Raw genomic sequence first — 27,858 nt, forward strand, 5'->3', positions numbered from 1 at the left:
ATTCTTCACAACTCACTTAAGAGAGAAGTGTTCAAAAGGTGCATGCATCGCACACATTTTTCTGGCACCTAGCTGTAGCTTTTAATCAATTGCTTTCGAAATCGGGAATTAATAAACATTATACATATAACTCTAAGAACAGTTAATAAATCAACATTTAAATAGTTGATATTTATTATGGGAATCGTTTTAGTTTCGCAAACCTTCGAAAGAACACGTCTTCAGAAGAAGATAGAAGATCTCAAAAGTAATTATTTTTTTTACCATTGGTATATACTATTTCTGTATCGGTTTCGTGATCTATGCGTGACGCTGAGCGAGTAAAAAATGAGTACATAAACAAAAAGTATATTAGTACACAGACGGGAATCGAACGCACGCCCTCACTGATGAGAGTCGCACGCTGAAGCTACTAAGCTCGCCGCCGCCCACTGCATTAGAAATAAAGAAATTATATTTATTAGTTAGCAAACTACGTGACTGTCTCGTGAGGCTTATTCAACTTTATTACATTGGATTATATTCTAAAGCCCTCATTTTTTATATAACATTAATATCTGCCTTACTCACTAAGTACATGTTAATTTAAGAACATAATACATTACAATATTTAAAAGTATTTCTCTAAGTAAAGTAGCAACTTTAAAGTTTAACTCACCGGAACGCATTTTCACAAGTTTAGTTACTTAGCGTTTAATACACTCTCGGGGCTGTGTTAATTGTAACGTATACCTAATGATCTTGCAGAATGTTCTTGCGCAAGCAACTTTATACATGTTTATTATACATAATGTGTTAATACTTTCAAAAATAAAACTTAATATTTTGTAATGTTGATTAGTACTTAATACAGTATGATACAGACTTTATTTTTTAATTAATTTTTAAATTAATGTAATAATTATCTCCAAAGCGGTGCTAGGACTCTAGCATGTCACTCTGAGGTCGTAAGTTCGATCTGGGGACGGATACCACCAATACGCTTTTCTATATAGGGTCAAAAACGTTTTGCATATCTCGAACCTAATTCGCTGTTTTGCTGATATTTTTTTGTTCTGGTTAACAAAAATGTCTGGTATTTTATTGTATCCTTTTTATTTGTATGTATTTAAATCCTTTTTTTTCATATTTTTTTGTAACACTTGTGTTTACTTATATTGTCATGCATTAGATGGAATATTTTGTAACAAGGTCGTATGATGTGGTAAACTTTAATAAATAAATAATATAAATTAAAAAAAAATCAAATCATTGACCTAAACGGTCAACGGCGTTTGTCAGGCACAGAAAGCCGATCACCTACTTGTCTATAAGAAAAAAATTATGATCACGGAACATATACAGAAATTTGAGGCCAAAATCAAGGATTGAAGTAACTCTGATGATTTTTTAAAAACTTTTGTTAAGAGGTATACGGTATTTTCTTAAAGCTATATGCACAGAAATAGGCTAACAACATATATAAGTTTGTTATCAATATAAATATGTTATCAATTAAATTTTGTATTATTCTTATTAAGTTTATATTACGTATTGAATAAGGACCATTACTCCTTTACCCATTACGTAAGTAAAAACATTTTAATGCGTATCTGTTAATCAAATATTTAGAATAATTTAATATAACAACCGACTTTAACACAAAATACAAAAGATATGAAAACGAGTCAGTTTGACGTTTATTCTTCAATTACTTTTATCAGATATTTCAATTCAATCCAAATAACATGGGAAAACCCTAAGCGGACGTAAATAAACGTTCACAAATAAACATCGGATTATGGAAACGTCTAGTTATCCCAAAGGAGTGATGTTTAGATCTAACAATTTTAATAAATTTGTGGTATATTTGAGAGAAAGTTTTAGTCCGAACTGGTACGTTGATTTTTTAATAGAGAACGCATTTGTCAATGCTTTCTTTCCATGATTACTAATTTAATGTTTTGTCCTTGTCACTCTTGTGTTATTTTAAATTAAGAAACAAAACTTAATTTTATTGTTTTTGTTACATGTACAAATATATATAAATATTTAGTAGTTATTTATTACCCGTATATATATTAACAAATACATATGGTATATTTTGACAGTGCTATAGTTTTACCTAAAATAATTTTTTTTGTTTCTTATTTACGCTAATTCGGTAAGTATTTAATGAAGTGTCTAAAATTGTATAAGGCCGGATAAAATGTATACACTTAAAAAATGTTATACAGGATACAATTTCCAGGTCACTTACGAAAATAACACAAACTTCAGCTGTCTGCATGACGTTAAATCTGATCATGACACCTGTCACCTTCCAACCATTCGCAGATGAGAAAAACGTCTTAACAGATTTAGGTTCTGGATTTAAAAAAAGAATATGAGAATATTGTGATAATAATTTCATCTCAATATTAGCGATAACGATTGTATCGTTAACCTTTTATTGTAATTCGAATGTATTATGTAACATAACCTCAAATCGAATGTACGATGGATCCTTCGCAACACACATTTGCATATATCTTTAATACTATTAAAATATTTCGTTCAATAACAATACATGTTTAATGATACATTACTAATGCAGCAGTTAATTTATTTATTAAGTTTACCACATCATACATAGTACTAAATCTACGGTATATTTTACTAAATCTTCCATCAAAAATGTATGACAATTGAAGTGAACATATAATACAAAAAATAAGTACACAATAAAACACAATTAAATTACCAGATATTTTTGTAAGCAGAAAAAGAAATCATCAGCAAAACATCGAGTTAGGTCCGAGAAAGGCACCTAACGATGCTTTCTCTTAAACCGATCAGCCCACTACCGAATATATCCAACTCCGGATAAGCACTATTCAGACCGTTAAAATCGCGAAGAATTCGAAAGAGAGTTGCCTGGACTGCTAGGTTGGATTTTACAGAAGGAATATGGTAAATATTGCTGATTTTAGACCTTAGGAATTAGTAAGAGGCAGTTCGATAACCTATACTGTATCTATTATTTTGAATACCCTTTATTTAGGCATTTACAGCCTTAATATATTTCTAGTGAAGTTATTTTGCATGATTTCTTATGATAGATTTATTATAAACAATATTTACTTTAAATTATCGTTGTTTTAAGTGGTTATGAGAATTGTATCTACCGGCATCCTATAATTTTATCTCTTTAAATTTCTGGTAATAAATCATTTTAAGTAACCTGCCTTTCCTTGATTTTATAAGCTAAATAATACAAACATTTTATTGTTGAAGTCAGGCAATAGAGAACTGAGGATATTCAGTTTTGTGTTTTGTGACATTTCGTTCGCATCATCTACAGTTACCAAAGTCATTAAAACAGTGTATGTTTGCCTCCGTTTCAAAATACGCCCATGATCAAGTTTCACATTGTATGTTTAATAATTTATAAAACGCTTTGTTCGTGTTATTGTAGTCAAGAGTGGAGTTTAGTTATTCAGCATTGAATATTTCATTACAATTACTTAGATTGTAATGAAATATTTAATTATTTAAATATTCAGGTCCTTTAAGAAAAGAGCGTACAAATTCTTAAAAGGCCGGCAACGCACTCGCGAGCCCTCTAGCATCGAGTGTCCATGGGCGGCGGTATCAATTAACATCAGGTAAGCCTCCTGCCCGTTTGCCCCCTGTGTTCTATAAAAAAAAATATTATAAGCAATAATTACCTTAAATTTATTGCATATAACGACTGATATAAAAAAATCTATGAGGAATGAAAGACACGCCTAATTCAATGAACAATTATTTAATTAAAAAGCATTCTAGCCAGTGAACTATCAAGTCTGGTTATGACATTTCATTTCCATTTAACTAAGGTAACAAATTCTATTGAAAGCTGTATATAGATGTAAACACGAGGTAAAGATGAGATGCGAAGATCGCATTGCGGAAACCTTTTCGAAATAGGTCAAGGATGAGGTGGTCCATTACATACAAAAATGTTTTAACTTGTAAAATGTACAAACTATATATAAAATAAATAAAATTGTAGAATGTTTAGTCACGATTATTTAACTCAATAGAAGAACCAAACATTTAATTTGAGGCTTATAGTAAGTTTATGAAGTTTTTCCAAGTGTCATTTAATTTGTTCGTCCATCCAGATCTAAATGCTAAATGGAACTGTAGCATCATACACTTATTATCGTACAATATATGAGCCTACATTTTAAACGATGCAACAAGTATAAACAAAATATTTCTTAATAAAGGGACAATTTTAATTTAATTTAACAATGACAATGAAGAAATAAAATAAATATATAGCCTTTATATAAGTGCAGTCGTAAGCGGAATCAGCCATATAATTAATTAAAATCCCAATTAAAAGGTACATAGCCACAAAATATAACGCTGTGATCGATGGTAGTAGGGAAGGTTAACGAAAATGTGAAATAATTATAATATTAACTAACAACATTTATTATAATTGAAAATTTAATAAACATCATTTATATGACTTTAATTTTACCCCAACGCATGATTTTTCAATTAAAATGATGAAAGTATGATGTCAACATCTTAGTTCTTTGTGATATTTAAATAAGAATTATTTAACTAGATAATGCGTGATAATAAAAATTTCATTGTATTAGGAACTCTTATTACTATTGTTAGTATCATTTTTTTCTAGAACCGTAGAATAAATTTTTTGAAAGGATTTATCTTGTTACGCCAAGAATTATAAGTTCTAACGAAACACGTTATATTTATATTTCAAGCCGTACTCTTACTCTTAATCTATTTATTTATTTATTAATAAAGTCTACAACATCATACATATTACGAAATCTACTGATTATTTTATAAAATCTTATATGTAATATGTACGACAATATATGTAAATATAAGTTTTGCTAAAAATAGGAATTTAAAAAAATACAATTATAAACATAAACAAGACAAGACAAATACACAATAAAATAAAATTACCAAGAATGTTGGTACTTACAGTAGAGAAAAAAAATCATAGGTCAGCCCACTACCGAATATATCCAGCTCCGGATAAGCTGTGTTCAATCCGTTAAAGTTATATCTATATTTATTTATTTACACTTCGTTGCTAAAGAAATACAAATAACACAGTTTATATAAATTACAAGGGATGCAACGGGCGGCCTTATCGCTAACAAGCGATCTCTTCCAGGCAACCCTAGTAAGAATAGAAATAAATAAAGAAAAAAGATGGGTGCAAGAAGTGCAGAAGTTATAAAAAAAAACATATAAACTATATCGGCTAAATCATTATTTTTTCGTCATGGCTGCATTAAGATTTTTAAACGTACTATATTTTTTGTTTTGGTTTGGGCGTAAGTCATCGTTAATGAATAAATAATTATTGGTTATGTTCATTTAGTTGTAAATAATTCCTGAATAATAGTCAAAGTTATTCCCGGAAATGTTCGGAATGTTTAACGTTAAATTTCAAGGGTTCACTGAAACAGGGGCGTTGACAAAGGTGTGTCGCGGTCGTCAAACTTTGTGAATTTTACTTAATATTTTGCTAATTAATACGTAAATCACTTTTATACAAACACCATTTCTATAGCATACAAGAAATATACTCAATAAGATGAAGACAATAATTATGAATAACTTGTGTCATTTTTATAATAAAATATAAAATAATGTAGTATCGGTGTGTGTATATGTAAATTCGAGATTTAAGACATTGTTTGTATACAAAAGGGCTTTTCACGACAAAGGAAAAATGTTATGGCACTTTTGTAAAATGCTAAAGAATAGATAACTCAAAGCGGCAATGTCTCTTGTAAAAAATGTCGATGGTAAAAGTAAAAATTATATCTTTACTACATCCTATGTGTTGTTTGTTATAAAACCAATCAACATGATTGTGACCAGACGGCTTAACAGATTTCATTTAAATAAAGTCTTTTATGATCGTATTATATTATATATTTTGTCAAGGAAATGAAATAACCCACATTTTTTTATATGATATAGAAGGCAGACGGCCAGGTGGCTAACCCGGTGGTGACACCGCCGCCCATGGATACTCGCACTGCCAGAAGAGTCGCAAGCGCGCTGCCGGCCTTTTAAGAATTGGAACGCGCTTTTCTTGAAGGAACCTAAGTCGAATTGGCTCGAAATGCTTCAATGGGCAGCTGGTTCCACATAGTGTTGTTGCCCGGAGAAATTGCTTTAATAATCGCATTGCTGTGGAACGACGGACATCAAGGTGAATCGGATGGTATTTTGTATTCTGCCTTTACGTCCGACGATGAAACTCAACTGCAGATATTAGTCCGAACAATTTTGTATATTGTATATAATCCAATACAATCTAGCTCATACAATTATTATGGTTAATAAGTAATATTTTGCAGACTTTTCTACAATACTTATAACTTATACTAATGTAATTTTCAATAACAATTAAGGGCCTGTTTCACAATATAATGGATAAAGTACCAAATAGCTATGCAACACATAAATTATTCGAAAGATAAAAGTTCCAAATAAGATACTTCGCGTTTCATGACAAATAGCGCTATCTGACAGTCGTGAAACGCAATAGTGTTTATCCTACCAATAAGTTATAAATAGCTTATTTGGAACTTATCTGGACATTATGAAACAGACCTAAGGGTCTGTTTCACTACACAACACTAAGGTGTTCTGTAATGTGTTATATACAACTTTCCAAAAAAACCGATGTGACAGTATAAATACACATATAAAATACGTGTCTTGAACATAATACTTTTTTTAAATCTATTACTGTGTCAAACAGTAGTACGTACAAAATGAAATTTATGGTAATTTCCTAAAAGAGGGTGTCAGGATTTTAACTCACAACTCCGTTGCAAATGAGTGTTTTCTTTGTCAATAAAACAAAGTGGAATAATGATGTTACCCTGAATACTTATAAGTCTTTGTTTCGAAGCCTGAATTATACATTTGGGAAGCTTTCAATACGACAATTCAATTTTGTTTATACAAAGAATACAATCTTATAAGATAGAATCTTATAAATATGAGAATGCTTCGTATTGGAATTACTGTACGAATTATGATAAATTTTCGTATGACCTTTAAAAATAAACAGAAATAGATTTAATTTTTTTATATATGTAAAGAAACTATATCCTATTCTTCTTATATAAAGTCTTTTGTACCCATAGTGGGGCAGTTATCCTGTTAAACGTCGATAATGCTCTCAATTTTACAAATATTTATTTTGCAGCAGCAGCACAGCAGACATACACAACATCAGACATCGTCACATGTCAAATTCAGAAAAAACCCGTTTCAACCGGTGAATTTCTCCTAATATTTAAATGTAAAACACATAATCTTACCCAAAGCACCAGATTCAAAGAACAAATAAATCATCGTTTTATTTAATTCATGAAAGTCGAATACTATAAATAGGTGGGATTCTATTACGTCGTTGGAGAATAATAAAATTTCCGACTAATTAAATAATATTCTTTATCTTCAAGGCGTTTTTTATTAGTTTATGTAAAACGCTTTGCCGCTTTGGCTTCAATTGCCTTCCCTTAAACAAGTACGATTGACGAATGCGAATAGATTTATTATGATAAGTTTTATGTTGGGAATTGGTTTATTGACGTAGCTAGCAATTGCCTAAACGTAACTACGTAAATGCATCGTCATGTTTGGTTCAATACCCTGTCGAAGCGGAAATTATAATACATTTGTAATTTTTTTATTCCTATTGGGTTCTGAAACGACCGAGTGGTTAATAGTCTCATGTCGGCTACAGAGGACTATTAATTATAACAGTAATTATACTATGCCTATTGTATCGTTAAAGAGGTTCGAAGATCTGTGTTATCTTATATTTACAAAATTTAAAGCTCAAGTTGTACAACACATACTCAATGAAAACAATGTCGATAATGATATGAAGACTGAAAGCTCCGAAAACCCAGTAACAAAATGGTTCTCTTATTGTTCGAATATTGAATCTATTATGCCTCTGTTCGCTGTCTTTGTAAAACCATTGCATATTGTATGGGTCTTGTACGTTTCCGTTGAAAGTATCATTTGAAATATGATTGGAGCGCGAAGAACAAAGTAAATAGCATTAACTAAACCAAAAACTGTTGATTCAGATTAAGAATAAAAGATTTCTTTTTCAAACCAATAATTCTATGCTAGTTTATGTCACTTGTCATTTTAATATATAGAATATATTTTTCATTGTAGATTTATATATAAATTAAATATACAAAAAAGCTATTAAGGGGTGCCTTGGTATACTTGTTTCAATTGCTTATAACTAAAAATGCAATTAAAACGAAACGAAATCATTACTACAAACAGGAAACAAATTATGTCTATAATCGCATTTGTAAGTGTAATTTATTTCCGGTGGAATGTATAAAAGCAAGTTTCATTACGATTCGAGGTTATTTAAATTTCAACGGGTAAAACTAAAAGAAACATTTACATAAAACAATTAAAAAACTTTCAGGATCCAAGAAATACGTTCTTTATCTATTATTTCAAGACATTTTTGTGTATTATATAATAAATATTATTAATATAAACGCCTTTATATATTATCAACTAACTGTTAAGGTATCTTTTATTAGATTATACCAAATTTCTGTCTACGAAATACAATAAAAATACCATAATATGGCAATATGAACGTGCTCTGAATTCAGTTACATACCTCTATAAAATAAGGTTTACGTGTAATAAAAATAATCCCATCTACCCGCTCATAGTGCGAATACTACAATATTAAATGCTCCCAATAAAAGTGTTTATAAAAATGTGTGAAAGAATATCGTTAAAGCGAATTGCTTAGATTTGAAAAGTTTCAACTTTTCCCTAAGTGAACGAGTACGTGATGAAATAACAATTCAGTATTCGAGCGACTACTTTTAAAATCTGAGCAATATAGTCGTGGATTTTAAAATTTCCAATTTGAAAATTATTTTTTCCAATCTGTTTATGGCTTTTTTTAATAAACAACGGGCCAACGGGCTTGAAGCTCATTTGTGTTATACGCCATAGACTCGCGAGTGCGTTGCCGGCCTTTATGATTCGTATCGCACTTCGTTGAAGCAACTGGTAATGATGCGCTCCCGCCCAGAAGTGAACAGTGCTCACTATATAGCCAGCGATGGCTCGAATTGAAGTACCGTCTTCCTGAGCAACACCATCAGTTTCTCGTTCGTTGTTCGATATGCAATAAAAAAAAATCTGGCCTATTATTCTGATTCTGTCTCTGTTTTTTTTGTTAGGTGCGCATTTAGCACTCTGTGAAGGAAAACATCGTAAGGCATGATTTAGACTCAGAAATCTACGCTTTATGGCAAGGCTGATTCTACTTGCCTAAAACCATACAAAATATCCAGATTATTTTTTTTTATTACAATCGTAAGGAAATGGAATGCCAAGACTATGCAACTGATGTTATTATTTGGTCTTGTTTATAAGAAAATAAAATTCAAAATTTATCCTCATAAAAATAAAATCTGTGTATTGCTTAAACCTGTACGCACTGGTCTCTTTCACCAGACTAAACACAATTTGACGAAAAGACAATAATTAATACTACATTTGAGAAAAAGACTGCATTCATTTAAATGATACAATTTTTTTTACTATCTATACGCACTAAATCAGGGCTAGTTTAGTTATTGAATACAAGCGATGCGCAAACCTTTGACTCTACGAAATTCCAATAAAATTACCACAGTATGGGTTAATTTAAAAGCTCGGTCAACCTACACCAGTATGCACTCACTAGTAATTTTAACGTGAAACTATTATTTATACTTAGTTCATTATAACATAAAATATTATTAATATATATATATTTTTTATGTATTTGGTTTATATTTTTTTATATAAGCAAACAGTGACAAACTCGCCGTAAATTTTGTCAGAACAAATATGATTCCTCACTATATTATGACGACTGTACGAGAAACATTGAATACAATACAGTCAGTTCTCAAATCCTTGTCATTAGCTAACACTCGTTTTATGTATAGAGTTAAATAACGTTATAATAATAAAATATAATTGTTTTAATATTTTTTCTATAACCAAAGCAAATCTGTAAAAATCGATACAATTTCAGAATTCGGTTTGTAAGCTTTTTTTCGTCACTTGTAGAGCCTGATGTTGAAAATATATCTGATAAAAGCGGCGATTAATATGTCTTTGAGGGCTTTAATAATGCGCACATTATGAGCTTAATACTTTTGCTGAGCTGTCGTGAACAATTTTTTAACGCTTCTTATATTAATTACTTGTAATTAAATGTTTTATGTCAATTATATATTATTTGTTGCCCTATATTATCAATGAGACGATGTTTGATTAGTATATTTCCAATAATTATTACTTTAAATGCAATCGGACATAAGGCACAATACGTGCATAATCTAAGAACAAAAATTATTATGTAAATTACACTAGTTTATTAATAAACATGGTTTAGTTCTCTTTACGCACCTTATTCCTGTCGTATCAAGAAGTTCCTGTGTTATGACACTAACACCGATATGATATGTAATTTTGATTGTATGGAATTAAAGTGGCTTAATTATTATTAACCATTTTAACAAGTGAAATATCCAACCAATTAAACCCAATAGCCTTAAAATTCTATTAATTTCGTACTAAAACTTACAAAATATTCAATACAAATGTGGCTGGGAAGACTAGTTGTATTAGCTCCGGCATGGGCATCAATAGCATATGCAAACACAACCTAAATGAACGTTACAAAAAAATTATTAAATAATTTTTAAAACAATTCTTTGATTTTTTCATTACCGTTTACATTGCCGCCCCAGAGGATTTTCATATTTGAATTTTCCATTGTTATTTACATAAAAATTCATAATTAAGGAGAGGCTTGATGTTAATACTATGTCATGAATATGTTAAATTAAGTATGCACGTTCCATTATACATTTCTGTTAACTGTTTAATTAATCATAGTCGTATGGGCCGATCATACAAGTTTTTTATTCAACATAAATTTCGTTCCATTTCTAATACTCTTGGGCTGGGTAAAAGTGTATATTTAATTTAAAGCTTGCGTTTTTCTTGCTCAGGATATCGTAATATAAAGAGGAAATGTTCTCAGCATTAGATTCACAAAATGTGGTAAGTAAATTACAGAACAGACCTATTTTTTTAATAACTTTAATGACGTTTATGACACTTTCCTTTGAATTATTGTTATGTAGAGGGAGGGTAAAACTTGCTGGGTTTCTTGCCGGAACTCTAGTAGTTTTGCGAACGGATGGCGTAGTCTTGCTCTTTCGCGAATTAAACAATCTTGTCATTTATAAATATGCCCTAAGACGCATCTTAAGATTTGAACGGAAGTTCTGGTATCAAATTTAAGTATCAATGGGTTAAAGTGCAAAAAAATGCCTTTAATCATAAAAAGGATTAAGGAATCACTACTACAATCAAGCATTCATTGGTCTTAAATTTATAGATAATTCATTTTTCATTGATTTCCCAATGTTTCCTAAGAACATTGGGAAATCAATAAAACTATTTGTATTAAACGTTTTGAACTGACTTTGACGTTGTTAAATTATAAGATCTGTGATATATAATGACAACGCCAGTTTTTTTTATCTTTAAGAGTGTTTAGTTTTTGGTATTTGATCAAAATCATATTATCCCAGAACTACCAAGTAAATGTATACAGAATAGTTGAGTAAAATATGTTCGACGCCCACGCTGCGCCGCTTGATATGTGCATTAGTGTAACCTTGTGACTGTGTATGTGTGTGGGTGTAGGCGCTACGCCGTAGCTATATCCAATCATACCCGTCTATCGTCACTAAGCAACGACCAAAGATAAAACATGAATAACTATATTACCGTTGACCTTTGGTCTTTTGAGCTTACTTAAGTAACCGAGATGATTAAACTGGTTTAATACAATTTAAATACAAAGTTCAACCCAGCAACCAGATATATTATAAATATATTTTATGGACATCGGTCTCATAGTTCTGTAAAACCGCTTTGTCTTTTCTTTGACTTTGAAATTTCATTTTACAGAGAGAAAGTATATTTTTGGTATTATAAGTTTTACAAGGCCGTAAATTTATATTGCACCTACCTTTATATGTAAAACAAATAAAAACGTGTGTGCACTTTTGATACACTTGTTAGAAGTACTACTTGCTTCCTTGGTGTGACAAGATAAAAATGTTTTAAAAAATTCAGGAAAAAACACGAACAATAGAGAAAAAGGTATTAAATACTTTGAAAGGGTTATTATAACGCATTACCTAGTTAAATAAAGTTTATTTAAATATCACAAAAACCTAGAATGTTGACTGTTGTTGGTGTCGGTTTTTTGAAACGGTGTGGAACCGGAAAATTTTACTTTTTTTCCAAGAAACAAAGCTGTATAAATAAATAAGCCTTCAATGTTGTAGTAATCTAAAGATTTTTTTTATTTATTTCCTATAATTACCATGAATACATTTATACACTGTATCTCCTCCAGGCCTCCTCCTAATGTCAGCATTCCACTCATCATAAGAAACAAAGCTGTATTTAAATAAAATGAAAGCTTATTATACTAATAAGTACTACTAATGATATAAACTTGGTAAGTAATAAATTTTCAATATCAATTAAATTGTATTGACGATAAAAGATTACCATTCACGCTCGAAAACTTTAAAATTAAGACAGGCGGGAGTCGATTCAGTAAATAATTAAGGATTTTGTACGGTTGCACACAAAACTTCCTAATTAACTTATACATGTCTATGAAAAATATGAATAACACATGAATTGATTAGACACTGATTGTATTACTTAATTATAGTCAAAATATGTTATCATTATCATCATCATCATCCAAGGATAACAACCGATAGTCGTTACAGCCGATGACGTTATTAAGTAGCTATTAAATTAAAATTTAGCCAGGAGATTTGTAAAATAATGTTGATCTAAATGATGTCGTCGTAAAAGTTTTTAAATGAAATTGTTTTAAGGATTAAAGATGGCAAATCATTTAATATCCTTATATTTATTGGCACGGATTAACTATCTTATCTATGTACCACTATATAATTAACACATTAAAAAACATAAAAAATCTAATTATTATTTATTTTGTTTGAGACGATCTATGTTGTTTGCGAACTTTCCATATATACAGTAGTTTTCATAGGGTTACATAATGATGAAACGAGCACGAAACAATTTGACGACGTGTGTCAGACATCTGATAAAGGAAAAATAATCAAAGACAGACTAAATCTGTCAAAATGGAGCGCGTCTCTTTTCATGGATGTCAACGTAACCTTTTATAAACAAATGTTTGCACAAGCAGAAGAATCATTGATGTACTGAGACCATACATTTCATCACGCCAGCTCGCATATTTAACAACGATTGAGTGACCTGGCTCTTGAACGAATTACCCTACCAACGAAACCCAACTACCAATTCTTCTTATCAAAAAAGATAAGTTTAGTAACGTGGTAAAATTTCAGTTGTTAGACGACGTTGTTTAATTTAAAACAACTCTTGAAATCTTTTAAGACGGCCAATTATTTGGAAAAACTTAAGAAAATCTTTGAATGTTTATTCACTGGATTAATTTTAAACGCTCAAATATTAAACTTCTACAAAGTATTTAATAATAAGCTTACGCTAAGACCGTCCAATCTCCAAATCCTACGTTAAACCAGTTCAAAGTCATTATTCAGTATTTTAATTTTGAGATGCTTAATGCTTTTGTATTATTTGCATTTATATGTTATAAAATAAAGTCTTAGCATCTCTAGCCGGTAGCATCTCTATCTATGATGCAATAGACTGTAAAACTACATAACATATTTTTATACTGTTTGATAGTGTAAAAGGTATATGTAAATATAAGTTCCTTTCCAAATAAAATACGTATATTTTCAACGTTATAATTATTTTGAATTTGGAATACGTATATTTTATTTTAAAACTTATTTCACATATTTTTCGTGTTACTTATCAAATTACAATAGAATGGGGTGTTAAAGAAAACGGGATTTCAGTGATCGCCTTACACAGAGTGTCATATTTCAGACACTTTAAAAGCTTGATATCAGCCTTTTCCTAGTTGACCTATAGTTCCTATATCGTACTATCAACAGATGCAACAACTTCGGCTGTCGAAGACACTAGACACAAGTCAGGAAACACCCAATCCTGGCTTGAAACCAACGTTAAGAAGTTTATGAGAGCTGAAGATTGGCCGTCATATAGTCCAGACATCAAGTCTTTAGACTTTAAATTCTGGTTAGTTTTAGACAGCACGGCCTGCTCTTAACAACTTGAGAAACTAATTGAGACTCTTAAAAATCCATTTTTAGGATAAGTTTATATATTTTTTTGTTTATAGTTTATATTATTTAGTATATATAGGATAAGTTTATAAATTGAATAGTACGATGTTATTTTAAATATTGCTACATGATATTAATAACTTAAAAAACTTAACTTTAACAGGTATTAATGAACACAATCTTTACATCATGTATCAAGTGCTCATTCTGATAAAATATGTCTTTATAAATATAAATACATGAATCTCTGAAGATAAAATCTGGACCAAATTTACAACAATTGTGGTCGGTATATTTTAAAATATCTGACAGGCAATGAATCTGCAAATACTTTTTTGAATTATACTAGAATAGATTTACGAACTACAAATTTTATAATTAAATGTTACTTTGTGGTAAATAATTCTTGCGTGCTGACTGGTTAGAAACATTGTTTAGTACACAATCAAATTTCGCATCACTACTGTTTAAAAAAGGTATTATTTCTTGGATTTATCTATACCTTTACCTACCTTATGTATAGTTAAAAGTATATAAAAATACTAATATCTTGCGCTACAAATATGGTGCTAATAACAACTACTATACAGATTACATATTATTTCTTTTGAAAATGGAATGACTAGTCAGAGCAGTGTTGGCCTAGTGGCTTCAGCATGCGACTCTCATACCTGAGGTCGTAGGTTCGATCCCCGCCTGTGCACCAATGGATTTTCTATCTATGTGCCCATTTAACATTTGCTCGAACGGTGACCCGAAAAGTCGACGACGTGTGTCAGGCACTGGAGGCTGATCACCTACTTCCTATTAGATTAAAAAAATGATCATGAAACAGATTCAGAAATCTGAGGCCAAGACCTAAAGAACTATTCGTCATGAACCTTGAAAGAAAAAAAATGGCAAATTCCGTTTTATTGTGTTGCATCCTCTGTATCGTCGAGCCCTACGAATTCTTTTTAATAACCTTTTAATATAATTTAAAAAAAAAATATATATATATATATATGTTAAATACTTACTGAAAGAGTTGGATCGGTACTGCGTAGGTGCTGGCGGGCACAATACCTCACTGTTCAGGCTCGAAACGCTGACGTCACGCAGTTCCCCCAATGACGAAGATCGCAGCGTTGGAAGGGAAAAGTTAACTTCCTTAGTCCTGTTACAATTATCCTAATTAGAATATTCTGGAGGACGCCATTACGGTAATTACGTTAACTTATACTTCGCAGAGAATTTAATTTTCCGAATTTAAGTTATTTGGTACGATTATATTTTAACTTTTCGATAGTTAACCTTTATTTAGAACCAGGTGTCGTTAACCAGTTAGTGTTCTTCCTCCTTCGGGATCATGCTCTCACGAGTCTTCTGGCTATGCAAGTGTTCATGGGCCGAATAATCTGAGTAAGCTATATTTTACGGAAGACAATTTGTCAAGTAAACTGAACTTAAGATAGATCAAAATGTTACTTATATAACGATATACATATTGTAATCTCGGTAATTATTTATTTATTTATGATTGAAGGAACATTATTATTTTGTGTCATCAATTAAATAATTATAATCGCGGTCACAGCATAACTTGTTTATTATCATATAATATTGCATATCTAAGACGTTAAAATATATTATGCGTTGACAGGTTTCAATAAGAGCGTCTAATTCGCTTAACTAAAGCTTAATTTATGATGTAATAAACAACTATCAGCCTTTGTTAGATAAATGCCGAGCCAAATTTGATCATGATAAATTATTCAGACATAACCTGTTGTCTGTCTAACTAAACTCTACAACAGGAATAATCAAATAATGATATTAATTTAAATGTGTAAAATTAAGGATTTTTTATTTTATATTATTATTACAAATTTTAAGTCTTAATATATTTTTTATTATCTTATTATACATATATATAAATTACGTGTCACGTTGTTCGTCCGCGTACGCTGTGTTAAAAGTACCAACCTTTCACATAAGTTCTCCTAACGTTTACCTTGAATAGTTTACTACGATGGAATATAATAAAATCTTTAGCCACAGCAACGCTTGGCCGAGTCTGCTAGTCAATTATAAAAAAGAAACCAGATTGAAGTGTTTCGCAATAAACCTCCATTTGCCGACGTATTGTTCTATTTCAGTGGCTTCTGTAGCCTTAATATATCAATTTAGCCAACTGTATAAGTTCTATTTTAATTTTGTAAATTGTTTTAGCCAATTCTCACAAGTCTTTGTATTTAACATGATTGCCATTAATTAACTGAATACACCTCAACCGGAAACTCAGTAAGCGAATGAAACATTTTAGTGGTTTTCTGTATTAATGTAGACGTGTCGTACTGCCAAAATTTGAAAATATAATTCTAATTTTAATAAATAATATTTCGCGGAACTAACTCAGTACTAAATCACAGACAATCAAAACCATTTTATGGTCTACTATTTAAATACTTACAGATAACATGGTGCCGTGATATCGTGAGGTGGGTAGACAAGAATCGGGGGTGAAGGTACAGGGGAGGGGCTGTTCTTGCGTCGCCGAGCGCAGAACACTCCAGCCATCACGAGGAGAAGAACCACTGCTGCACTTGCGCCGCCCAAAGCCACTAATACAGCTTCTAAAAAAGATGTGTTCATGAACATTTCCACCAGACCAAAATTCATTAAAATTATACGAATTTAATCAAAGTAACATTAACTGGGAAAAGAGAAATAATCTGAAGACAAAGAAAATTTAATCAAAGTAAATTTATTAAGTTTACTTTGATAATACTTTTAAATTTCATACTTTAACTAGTAATTTCCGTTCGCTTCGTAATTGAACATTTTCAATGCTATTGCTAGGTAATTACTTGCGCTAAAAGCAATTTTATGTAACATTAATAAGTGAAATATTGGTAAATTTTTCCCAAAGATAGGTTATCATAACAAGTACATTATTAAATTAATAAAGGCGAATTAGTTCAAAGGATTTATTTCGTATTGTATATCATTGTTTCAAAGTCGTGTTCATTATAATTAGTTGAATGAATTCTATTAACCTTTATATATATTTTTATTATATACTGTAGAATATTTATGTCTCTCATTAGTGAAAGATTTTATGGGTTAGACAAAAAACATTTTCTTCATACACATTTTTTATGGTTTTTTGTAGTGTTCGCATATTGGTGGGAAAAAACCCTTTTGATATTTTTATATGAAAGTCAATTTGTTGGTTGTATCACATATTTCTCCTAATTTTTGATCCAAAAAAAAAAACAGAGTAGCGTTGGCCTAGTGGCTTCAGCGTGTGACTCTCATACAATAGGTCGTAGGTTCGATCCCCGGCTATGCACCAATCGAGTTTCTTTCTATGTGCGCATTTAACATTTGCTCGAACGGTGAAGGAAAACATCGTGAGGAAACCGACATGTCTTAGACCCAAAAAGTCGACGTCGTGTGTCAGGCACTGGAGGCTGATTACCTACTTGCCTATTAGATTTAAAAATGATCATGAAACAGATTCAGAAATCTGAGGCCAATACCTAAAGAGGTTGTAGCGCCACTGGCACTTTCTTAATTTTTTTTTTATTTAAAAAAAATAAAACAAGTATAAAATTGCCATTTGATTTTAATGTTAAAATAAATTAAAACCTTGAACAAAAATGCATACCAAGTCTTAAAAGGCTTGCTAGCCTTTTGGCAGTATCAGTGTGTGAGGCAGTTTCTTAAAAGTTTTATTTGAGTCAGGTAAGCCAGTTTCTACCTGTTCTATGAACCATTCCAGAAAAGAATGCGCTAAATTAAGACAATTTTTCGACCTAAAATAAAGATTATCGGGATTATAATGTGGTGCAAGAGGCGATTACTTTTTATCTTGGTAGTGTTGTGAATATGTATGTCATGGTGAATGTGGTAAATCACAGAACATATTTTTATTCTATTTTTTACTTGTGTAACTTTAATAACGTTGTGGTTTATGACACTTTCCTTTGAATTATTGTAATGTGAAGGAGGGTAAATTTGCTGAGTTTCTTGCCCGTTCTTAGAACAAGGCCTCCTGGTAGTTTTGCGAACGGATGGCGTAGTTTTGCTCTTTCGCGAATTTTGTAAACATATTTGACATTCATAAGCATGCCCTAAGACGCATCTAAACTGAATAAACGAATTTTGATTTTGATGAACAAGGCTTTAGAATATAGAAGATCATGCTACGAACGCGTAACAACGCCGCAGCCGCACGATAATTAAAGCTAATCTCGGACAAGACTGTATATTAATCAACAAAGGACCTTCTGAAAATGCAAATGTCTTTTTTGAAGGGAAAGTTTTCCATTTAATTAAAGGATTATAATTGTTAAGATAAAGAAATTGTATATCAAATGAAGCAAGCTTTAATGAGTATAAAAATGTAAAATGCTTGCAAAATAAAAATATTTTAGCGAAAGCTTTTTCATGTTTCGCGGTTTTAAATTTCACACCTAGAATTGTTAAGGTTGCAATGAAATTTATACAAACGCAAAGGCGAAGATTTCTCTTACTGCGGTATTGTTTTCATCAAACAAAGACACAAATGTGGTCTAATTTATTTTCTAAAATGTACTTCAAATTATTTACTAACTTCGTTATAATATACGCCTTTGAAGCTATTCGACGTAATTATTACTGTAATACTTTTATAGATATATAAAATATACACTTTTAATTAATGTTAGAAGCATCACATTTATCTAAAATTATAACCAAGCTGAGTGCTTAAAACTCCATATATCCAGTAGTTCAAATCCCGGCGAAATTACTTTGTAAAGTTATGCGAGAATATACAAAAAACATTGACAAATCTATGGCGTATTTAATTTTCTGTAACGTCCAATCTCATAGACGCGATATATTTTTGTTTATGTATACATTTGTTTAACCAATCCCAACAATAGTTAACTATCCGCTTTAAATAAACACTACACTGTAGTCTGTACCTAATTATTCTCTTTATATAAGTTAAGATTCAAAGGCATCAATATAATGTGTTGAGATAACTTTTGACCTTTATTTAGGAATTTTTCTATGAACCAACAACAGGATTCATCCAGTCCTTTATTGCTTATTACGGAGATAATACAGGGTCGTAATGCTCCAGCAATATGACATTGCTATGACCATTTTTATTGTGAACATTAACCATACTTTGATGAACACAATACGTGTGTATAATGCGGTGCGGAGTGTGGTTTGATAAGCTTTTCACATTCTAAGTATGCACAACGTTTTGTATAAAAAATGCTTTCGCGCAAAATCACCAGGGGCTCTGCCAATTTTTCACGCAAACCTTTTTATGTTGAGGTATAATACCAGTCATGGTTGAGCTATTGAAAATTGTATCCCAACTATCAGACAATGATTTTATATTATATTTACGTCGTTTTTTCTGTCTAATTTAGATAGAAAGGGTTTCATATGTTTGAAAGTAATATAGTTATAATACACTATACATACATTAATAAATAGTTGTAACTTATGATGTATGAAGTTTTGTAAGTTTTTGTGAGAAAATAAATAAAGATTATTATTATTATTACTATAATATTTCATTATTACGCCTCATTATAATCTCCGTACGAGTTCCTATGGAAATTATATGTATGGAAAAACATCATCTAAAATGGGTTTATTTATTGCCACTTTATATATAGTTTATTTTGTTTCTATTCGGATATGAAGCGTTTTAGAGCACTAGTAGTCGTAGCCACGAAGCTTAATTAGCCGTTCAATTAACAGACTAGCCGTTTAACTAGCGGCCTGAAAGATGTTCAGCCACTTGATGAAACAGCTAGGCAAATGACTTGGACGGATAACGTTCATTACATGCATAGCCTGTTGACTCTTAATTTAAATTCATTTACGGCCACTCTCAATCTCGAAACGAACCTTTACAAACTATCTTTGGTACGAAACTATAGTTGGTTGCGAAATATATTTTATTTACATTTTTTAGGTATCACGAAAAAATATAGACATAATATGTTACCATCAACCTTATTATAAAAGCTTTTTTTTTATAGAACAGGGGGCAAACGGGCAGGAGGCTCACCTGATGTTAAGTGATACCGCCACCCATGGACAGTTGTACCTGGTAGTAAGTTGTCATAAATTCTATTATTGCGACTTTAGTTAGTGCATTTCTTTTGGAAAAAATGTACTATTCAATAAATGATTATTTGTGTGAGACATTGTAATTTATACAAATTTAATAAAGTATGATATATACGATACAGATAATATAAGAATTGACTCTAACTAATAATTTAAAATGTTATGATAAATTTGCGCGCCACTGTGTGTGGCAGAATATCCGAACGGCTTACGATTGTACCATCTTAACATTTTATACCATATTTTTGCAATAAATAAAAAAATATTATTATTATATGGAAATAATGTTGTATTGAAGAACGTATTGAAACTTTGTTGGTATGTGAATCAGCGAAGTATCCAAAGGGAAAAACTGTAAACGGTACATTACAATATATGTAGTCCAGACCAAACTTGTAAATATTGGACACCTACAAATATTTGCTTCGATTGGAATTGTACCCACGGGCAACGAGGCGTTATTTATTTTGTTTACGGTGTATTTGTACTGCTAGCGAAATTCGAATTTTCAGTTTCAAATAACCACATCGTTACTATTTTATAAAGATATTAAATGTAATGTTTTTAAATATATTTACTAATGTTTAAAGAACTTTATTTCTCATTACAAAACAGAAATATTTTATTTACATGAGAAACTTAATATTAATATGTATATATTATATACGAGCGAGATACACGTCGCCATTAGCCGTAACAATTTTAGTCAGCTATGTTCATTCGAACATGCATCTTTAATGCCTTTTTGAATTTGTCAAACACTCCAATATTGCGAATTTGAGATGGTAATTGATTAAATAATTGCACACCCTCATACCTAATAGATTTCTTCAAATAATTACTACAATATTATAAACATATAATAATATGTTTTTTGTTTAAAAAAAAACGTGTGTGTACACGTAACAAGGTGAAAATGTTCAAAAACTAAAATGTTGACTTGGCTTTGGCTATCTTTAGTTGTCTTGCTCAGTGAATATTTTTAGGTTGGCGCATTATACGTATGATAATTAATGGCGCAGGAATGCTTATACATTGCATACCTTAAAGTTAGTATGTAGTAGTATGTTTGTTACATTGCGTGATAGGAGCGAATTACTGCATTAGTAAGCCTATGTGATAATATGCTACTTAAAAACTATTCATAATTAAACCTGTAACATTCTAACCTAATTATACAACCATTTTTTTTTCCAAATCATCGACTAGGTAATATCGGCCTCGTAGCAAAAGGCTTAAGAAGTTAAGTTTAATACGTCGGTAACACAGAAAATGGTTATAACTGGCCGGTTAGAAACATTGCTAAAGAAAATTTTTTTGAATTTCAATTTTAGAACTCTTTGGTAACCTAATATTCATTTGTCAGTTGTCATTTGTTTTTGTGAATTGGCGGCAAATCTAAAACTCTTGTTACACCTGAATGTGAACCTAATGCAAGAAAATTTTCGGACATTGATTTATTATGACTTTCGTTGTGGGCTTACTCAACAACAAAGCTGTGATAAGAAGCCCCATATCGTGCCACTTTTGACAATTGGTTTAACGAGTTTAAGAGCGACTACTGAAGATAATATCAGTAATGTGCGAGAGTGACCTATTAGAAGATATGGGCATGTCATAGGCATTGATATGATTCAAGTTCAAAAAATATCACTGTAGACTGGTACGTCAATTACTGTTTGGCTGTTGTCTTGAAAAAATCGAAAGTAACGCCCTCCAAGCAGGATTCTTCTTCACCACGACAATGCTTCAGCGCCCTCCGCAAAATGGACTGTTGAATGTTTGATTAGGGCAGGCGTCGAACTAATGTTGTCCGCTATACAGTCCTGACCTGGCGCCCAGCGACTTTCATTTATTCCCAAGAACTAGAGATGAAATTCGAGGTATTCGCTTTACGAGCCCTGCAGCAGAGACCCATCAGGAAGAATGGGCCCACTGCGGTTCTCAGTGGTTCCATCAAATGCGACAATGTGTAGAAAGGAACAGAGATTACTTCGAAAAACAATAAAAGTATTGGAAACTGTTTACATTAAACCGTTTTTCATTATCTAAACTTTTTCAGTGATGCCTAGGTCAAAAATAAAAAAGCCTATTAAAACAGGTGATATAATATACTAATATTATAAAGAGGATTTGATTGTTTGTAATATGATAAACCTCTGGAAATTACCTTTTGGGAGGGATAACTAGAATCTATTTATATTTTATTTACGTTCAAAGGCGCCATTTGATCTAACTGGAATTAATGATTTGATTTTAAAATTATGTAAGCATTCAAAAGCTACATGCTACGCTGTATAAAGGCTGTATTTATCTCCAAAATGTTCTAAAAACTAAGCGTCTCGAAACTCTTGTCTAAAAACAATCAATTCATTACTTTTCCAAATTAATTTCTGGAGCTAGAAATTGTATATTTTTGTCCTTTATTCAACTCTTTCATTTATAAATCTTAAATATTTAATAAAAGAAAAATAAAGCAAAATGAAAGAAGAAATGCCGAGACTTCTCAGCTTTTTTTAGAGAAATAATCTCTTATAATTAATATTGAGTCATTTAGATAATAACTTTTTTAAATGTACGAACGAGACTTACAGTCTTTATCATACAAATAATGTTAACAAGGTAAGTTTCTAGGTAAGTATTAAGGCGTTCGTTCAACGATTTATCTTTCTGTTTTGGACAGGAAGGCTAAGGCCTTGTTGGAAGCAATTTTCCCTACAATTTATGGATATACGTACGTTGCTGATTAGGAATTATATAACAAAAAGTGGTTGATTAAATGTGTTAATGCAAGGTAAAATAAGCTTAATAATATATTATTGTTAGAAGTCAATTTAGTGCACAGGTGCTAATTAAAGATTTTAGTTAGCGTTATTGATATTACCGCTGACCATAGACTAGATTCTTTCCTCACTCATCGAATAAGTATCGGAAATCGAGGAAATACTGCCAGCAAGATTATTATAAATTTTTATATTTTTTAAATGGATGGACAAAATTGGGAACCTACGAAACGCCCAAAAAGGCAGTTATTAGCCCATTGACATCAAATTACATTGAATTTAATTTACAAAAAGATTAGTGAACTAAGTCATTGTTGGTTGATTTTTATAACAATAACAGTGTGTGATGTGTCATATTGCCCATTACATTTAGATATATTTATATAGATTTCCTACATATCCGGTTTTGGTTAAATTTCTCGGAATCAATGTAATGCAGTCGTCAGAATGCCCACATTAATATTGTAAATACTTTTAACATATTCCATGTTTAGGGAAACCATTTCAATAAGCCTTAGATTTTAAATACGTGTAATACGTATTTATAAGCTAAATAAATATAAAGTGTCTGGAACGTCTATTTTTGGGATATTGGTTGTTTTAGTGCATTGACATTTTCAGTATGCAAATGCCAATGCACTTAACCAAATTACAAAGGATATTGGTGATGTGGATGTTTAGACCGATTCTATTGCAGCGACCAAAACCGTAATTGAAGTAAAAGGGCGAATGCATTACAATGAGTTTGAAACCCTAAATTGTTCCACAGATAATGTTTTTTCTATAATCGAAATGTATGTGATACAGGTTATAAATATTAATTAAGACGTAAGTAGGTTAGTTACTTTTTTTAAACGGTATTGACTGAAAAATAAAAATTAATTACATTGGTAACGAATACCAATTAACCGTAATTTCTCATTATGGTCAATTAAATAACGGTAAAACTTATAACGTAGTTGTTAAAAACAAATTAAATCAAATATATTAAATATAATAAATTTACTTCAAATTAATTCTGATAAAAGCCAAGAGGCTGATTGCAGATGGATAAAAATTAAAAAAAAAGTTACTACTTGTTTAAATTTAATTTTTTTAATTTTAAATTTAACAAGAAAGGCAATTACGCACTGCAGCCTCAAATTCCATGGTGGTTTTGTTTTGTTTCATGGTGGCATTCATACTTGAATCATCAGTCTCGGCTAAAGGTAGTTGGCTTTATCTAACGCCCGAACGCAATAATTAACCCACAATCCCAAATTGAAAACAATCTGAGATCAGACCGTGCCAGTCGATCGATCTCTTATCTGCATCCCTAAAACCCAACCCTTCGATAACAATTCATTTTTGTAAAATATATATTTCGTGAGACCGATCTTAAATTAGATTGTCATGATTCATGTGCACTGTTTACTTTTTGTTTTGTTTTATGTAACTTGTATCAGTTTAGTTTATTTTTATTTCTTTTTGTTTCTGTTAAGTATGTTTTTTTTCCCTTTTTTATTTTTGCACTTCTTGCCTACCTTATCTAATATACTCATAGTGGTTTTTTCCTTTACTAACAGTGGTTGTCTGGAAGAAATCGCTCTAAAGCGATAAGGCCGCCAGTTGCTTGTCATTAAATTATGTTTAATATTTTCCTTTTATGTAATGCAACAAAGTGTTAATAAATAAAATAAATAAATTTATTATAATAAAGTAAATAAATCTGTACAAATAATATTATAATATAAATTTCTATGTTTAAAACATATCAAATAGCTTTTTAATTATTTTAAAAACTGATGTAAGTTAAAATCTAAATATAGGATATTGGCATAGTTGAACTGTCATTTTCATACAAAGGTCTATCCCACATACTCCGATCCAACTTACCGGGGATATATAAAAGCTTGTATCGACAGATGGCTATTACAATCCGTCGTTTGATTATTGGCACTCTTTTATCAATATATTGGGTTAGGTTTACATAGACCTAAATAATTACACATACATTATTACAGACCGTAAGCGAATTTAATAAATAATTACCTCTTAAATTTACATTAGCCAATGTGACAGGACTGGTTGGTGCTTGTTCGTATCTTGGGTTCGGAGATGATGGCTTCAATTGTTCAAGAGCTTCGACTTGGATAGACGTCACGGGGTCTTCTTCTATATTCCCGAAATATTCTTCACCTGGCTCTCTGTAGTCTACCTCATAACCTATGTAACAATATTAAAATTTTACTACCATATTTTTTTTCATATCATTTGCAATAGGTATCTTGGTACTGAAGTATTTCCGAACCAATTTGACTTAGGGTCCTTCAAGAAAAGAGTGTACCAATTCTTAAAAGGCCGGCAACGCACTCGCGAGCCCTCTGGCATTGAGAGTGTCCATGGGCGGCGGTATCACTTAACATCAGGTGGGCCTCTTGCCCGTTTGCTCTATGTTCTATAAAAAAGCCAGTTTATGTGACTTTAATAAAGCTCTCACAATATCCTTAGCGCTAATGTAGCATCTTTAAATAACTCGTCGCACAAAAACTCAACAAAGAGATAATTATTACCAGCGCATTGCCACATGTTATTGCATATTGCAGTTGTAGCGAAAGTTTTATATAAAATCGTCACTTTTGTATTAAAAAAAATCAATATTGTTATTATCGTTCGACCAATTATAATAAATCACTACGTGAACGCTGCCATTATGTTAAGAGAAACGCCCTTAATATAATAAAGATACTTCACTTTGGGTATGTGAAGTACCTTCATTATATTAAGGACATTATTATTAGTTGTTACACGATGTTTGATATTTGCGTGTCTATATTTTGAATTAGTAAAATTTTAGTAGCAATATGTACAAGAATATTTTAAGTTAGTAGTACTAACTACTACCTACTAAGTACTTAGTAGTATTAAATCATTGTAAGTTGATTTTTATAATAAGAGTGTAGTTAATGTTGCCATTGATTTCATCAAAATTTTCCGTGATATTGGTTAAATTTGCTGGAATCAATTACAGTATTTGTATTACATTTCGTCAGTGTCCATTGCAACTAGGGATTATGAAAACTGTCTTAATTCATCGCCTATGCCTATATGAAGTAACGAAATTTTTGAAATATCGCCAATTTGGCTTGAGAAGCGTTTCTCAAAGAGACTTGCGCGGGCGCAAACTCATTTTCCCTAAATATATTACAACGACGCCAAGGATCTATTTAAAAATATATCTATGGTGTAAGTGTCTGATATAGATAGATAGCTATACTGCCGTTCAGCTGTTATGTTATTTTTTTTTATAGAACAGGGGGCAAACGGGAAGGAGGCTCACCTAGTGTTAAGTGATACCGCCGCCCATGGACACTCTCGATGCTAGAGGGCTCGCGAGTGCGTTGCCGGCCTATACCATTATACCATTTATATGCTTTTTTCGTATTATTTAGCAACCCGCTGACTCTTACATGATTTTTTACTATGTTAGATAAAGAAGATACATAGTTGTATAGATAGAAATACGTAAGTAATTACAATAAAACGCCTTATTAGGGCCGTAAGTGGAATTAAGTATGTGAAATAAAGTACCTGCACTATCTGGGTCGTCTTTCCTTTCCTTTCCAACGTTGGGGTCGTAAATGTCCCACCACGGTCGACTCTTCGAAAACACCTTTATCACATTACCGTCCCGATCAACCTCGACTTTACGATAATTCGACGGCGACAAATTTAACATTTCTAATCATTAGATGATACCTGAAACAATAAAATCGGTTTTAATTGAAGCACTTCATACGCTCAAGATTGTAGTTCGAATTTCGGTTGTGCAACTATTTGATTAAAATTTAAATAAAACATCATATGTATTTGCTGTGTTCAGCATGTTTCACGTACGGTTAAGAAAACATGGTATAGGCTATTTACTAAAAATTTAAATTATTAACGAATTCGTTTCTTTTACTAATCGAGAACGGCAACTTACAAAAACGTGATACTTTCCTAGTGTTACCAGTAATTACTATATGCATACTTTACAACAAGCAGCAGGCTTAGTAAGCGTTTCCGTATTTTCATGAGATGCATTTTCATGATCCATTTTTTGTTTGTTACCATTCTAATAAAACAAATGACATAGTGTTATTTTATAACATAACAACTAACATATAAATGCTACATATTAAAATGTAGCTTTTAAATCCTATTCAAACTATATTTATTATACTATACTAAGCAGATGGCAGACGAACTTGCAAGTTAATATATTAAACGGTTAATTACCTGTCATGTTAGGTAAGGACCCCGACCTTAAGTCGTAATTTGTAAGTTCAAATCTCGTTCCTAAACTTTTTATTACAGAACATTTGGAACTTTTTATCAGTGAAACATAAAAACGACAGAGCATTGGGCTTGAGACATTAAAAGATTTTACGACGAAAATAATTTACAAAGAAAGAATTCCCCAAAAATATCATGTCTTCAAAGGTTTTTGCCGCGTGATTTGATAGAATGGCAAACACAATTTAGCTCTAAAGATATCTTAAAGTCGTATTCATAATGTAATTTAGTATTTAATGATTGTACAGAAATGAGATTTTACCGAGTTTCTT

General features: G+C 31.2%; 1 protein-coding gene across 1 annotated transcript in view; it reads right to left on the reverse strand.

The window, feature by feature from the left end:
- Nucleotides 1-27,858, reverse strand: part of LOC110998592 (synaptotagmin-15-like) — a 73,534-nt gene that overhangs the window by 24,395 nt on the left and 21,281 nt on the right. Inside the window, exons 2-5 of the mRNA XM_045632968.1 lie at nt 26,840-27,007; nt 25,301-25,474; nt 16,810-16,972; nt 15,377-15,513 (exon numbers count right to left, since the gene is read on the reverse strand). Of these exons, the coding sequence (XP_045488924.1) occupies nt 15,377-15,513; nt 16,810-16,972; nt 25,301-25,474; nt 26,840-26,987 (622 nt within the window). The 5' untranslated portion in view covers nt 26,988-27,007. The remainder of the gene's footprint in view (nt 1-15,376; nt 15,514-16,809; nt 16,973-25,300; nt 25,475-26,839; nt 27,008-27,858) is intronic.

Source organism: Pieris rapae, chromosome 21 (assembly GCF_905147795.1).
Source record: "Pieris rapae chromosome 21, ilPieRapa1.1, whole genome shotgun sequence".
NCBI classification, from domain to species: domain Eukaryota; kingdom Metazoa; phylum Arthropoda; class Insecta; order Lepidoptera; family Pieridae; genus Pieris; species Pieris rapae.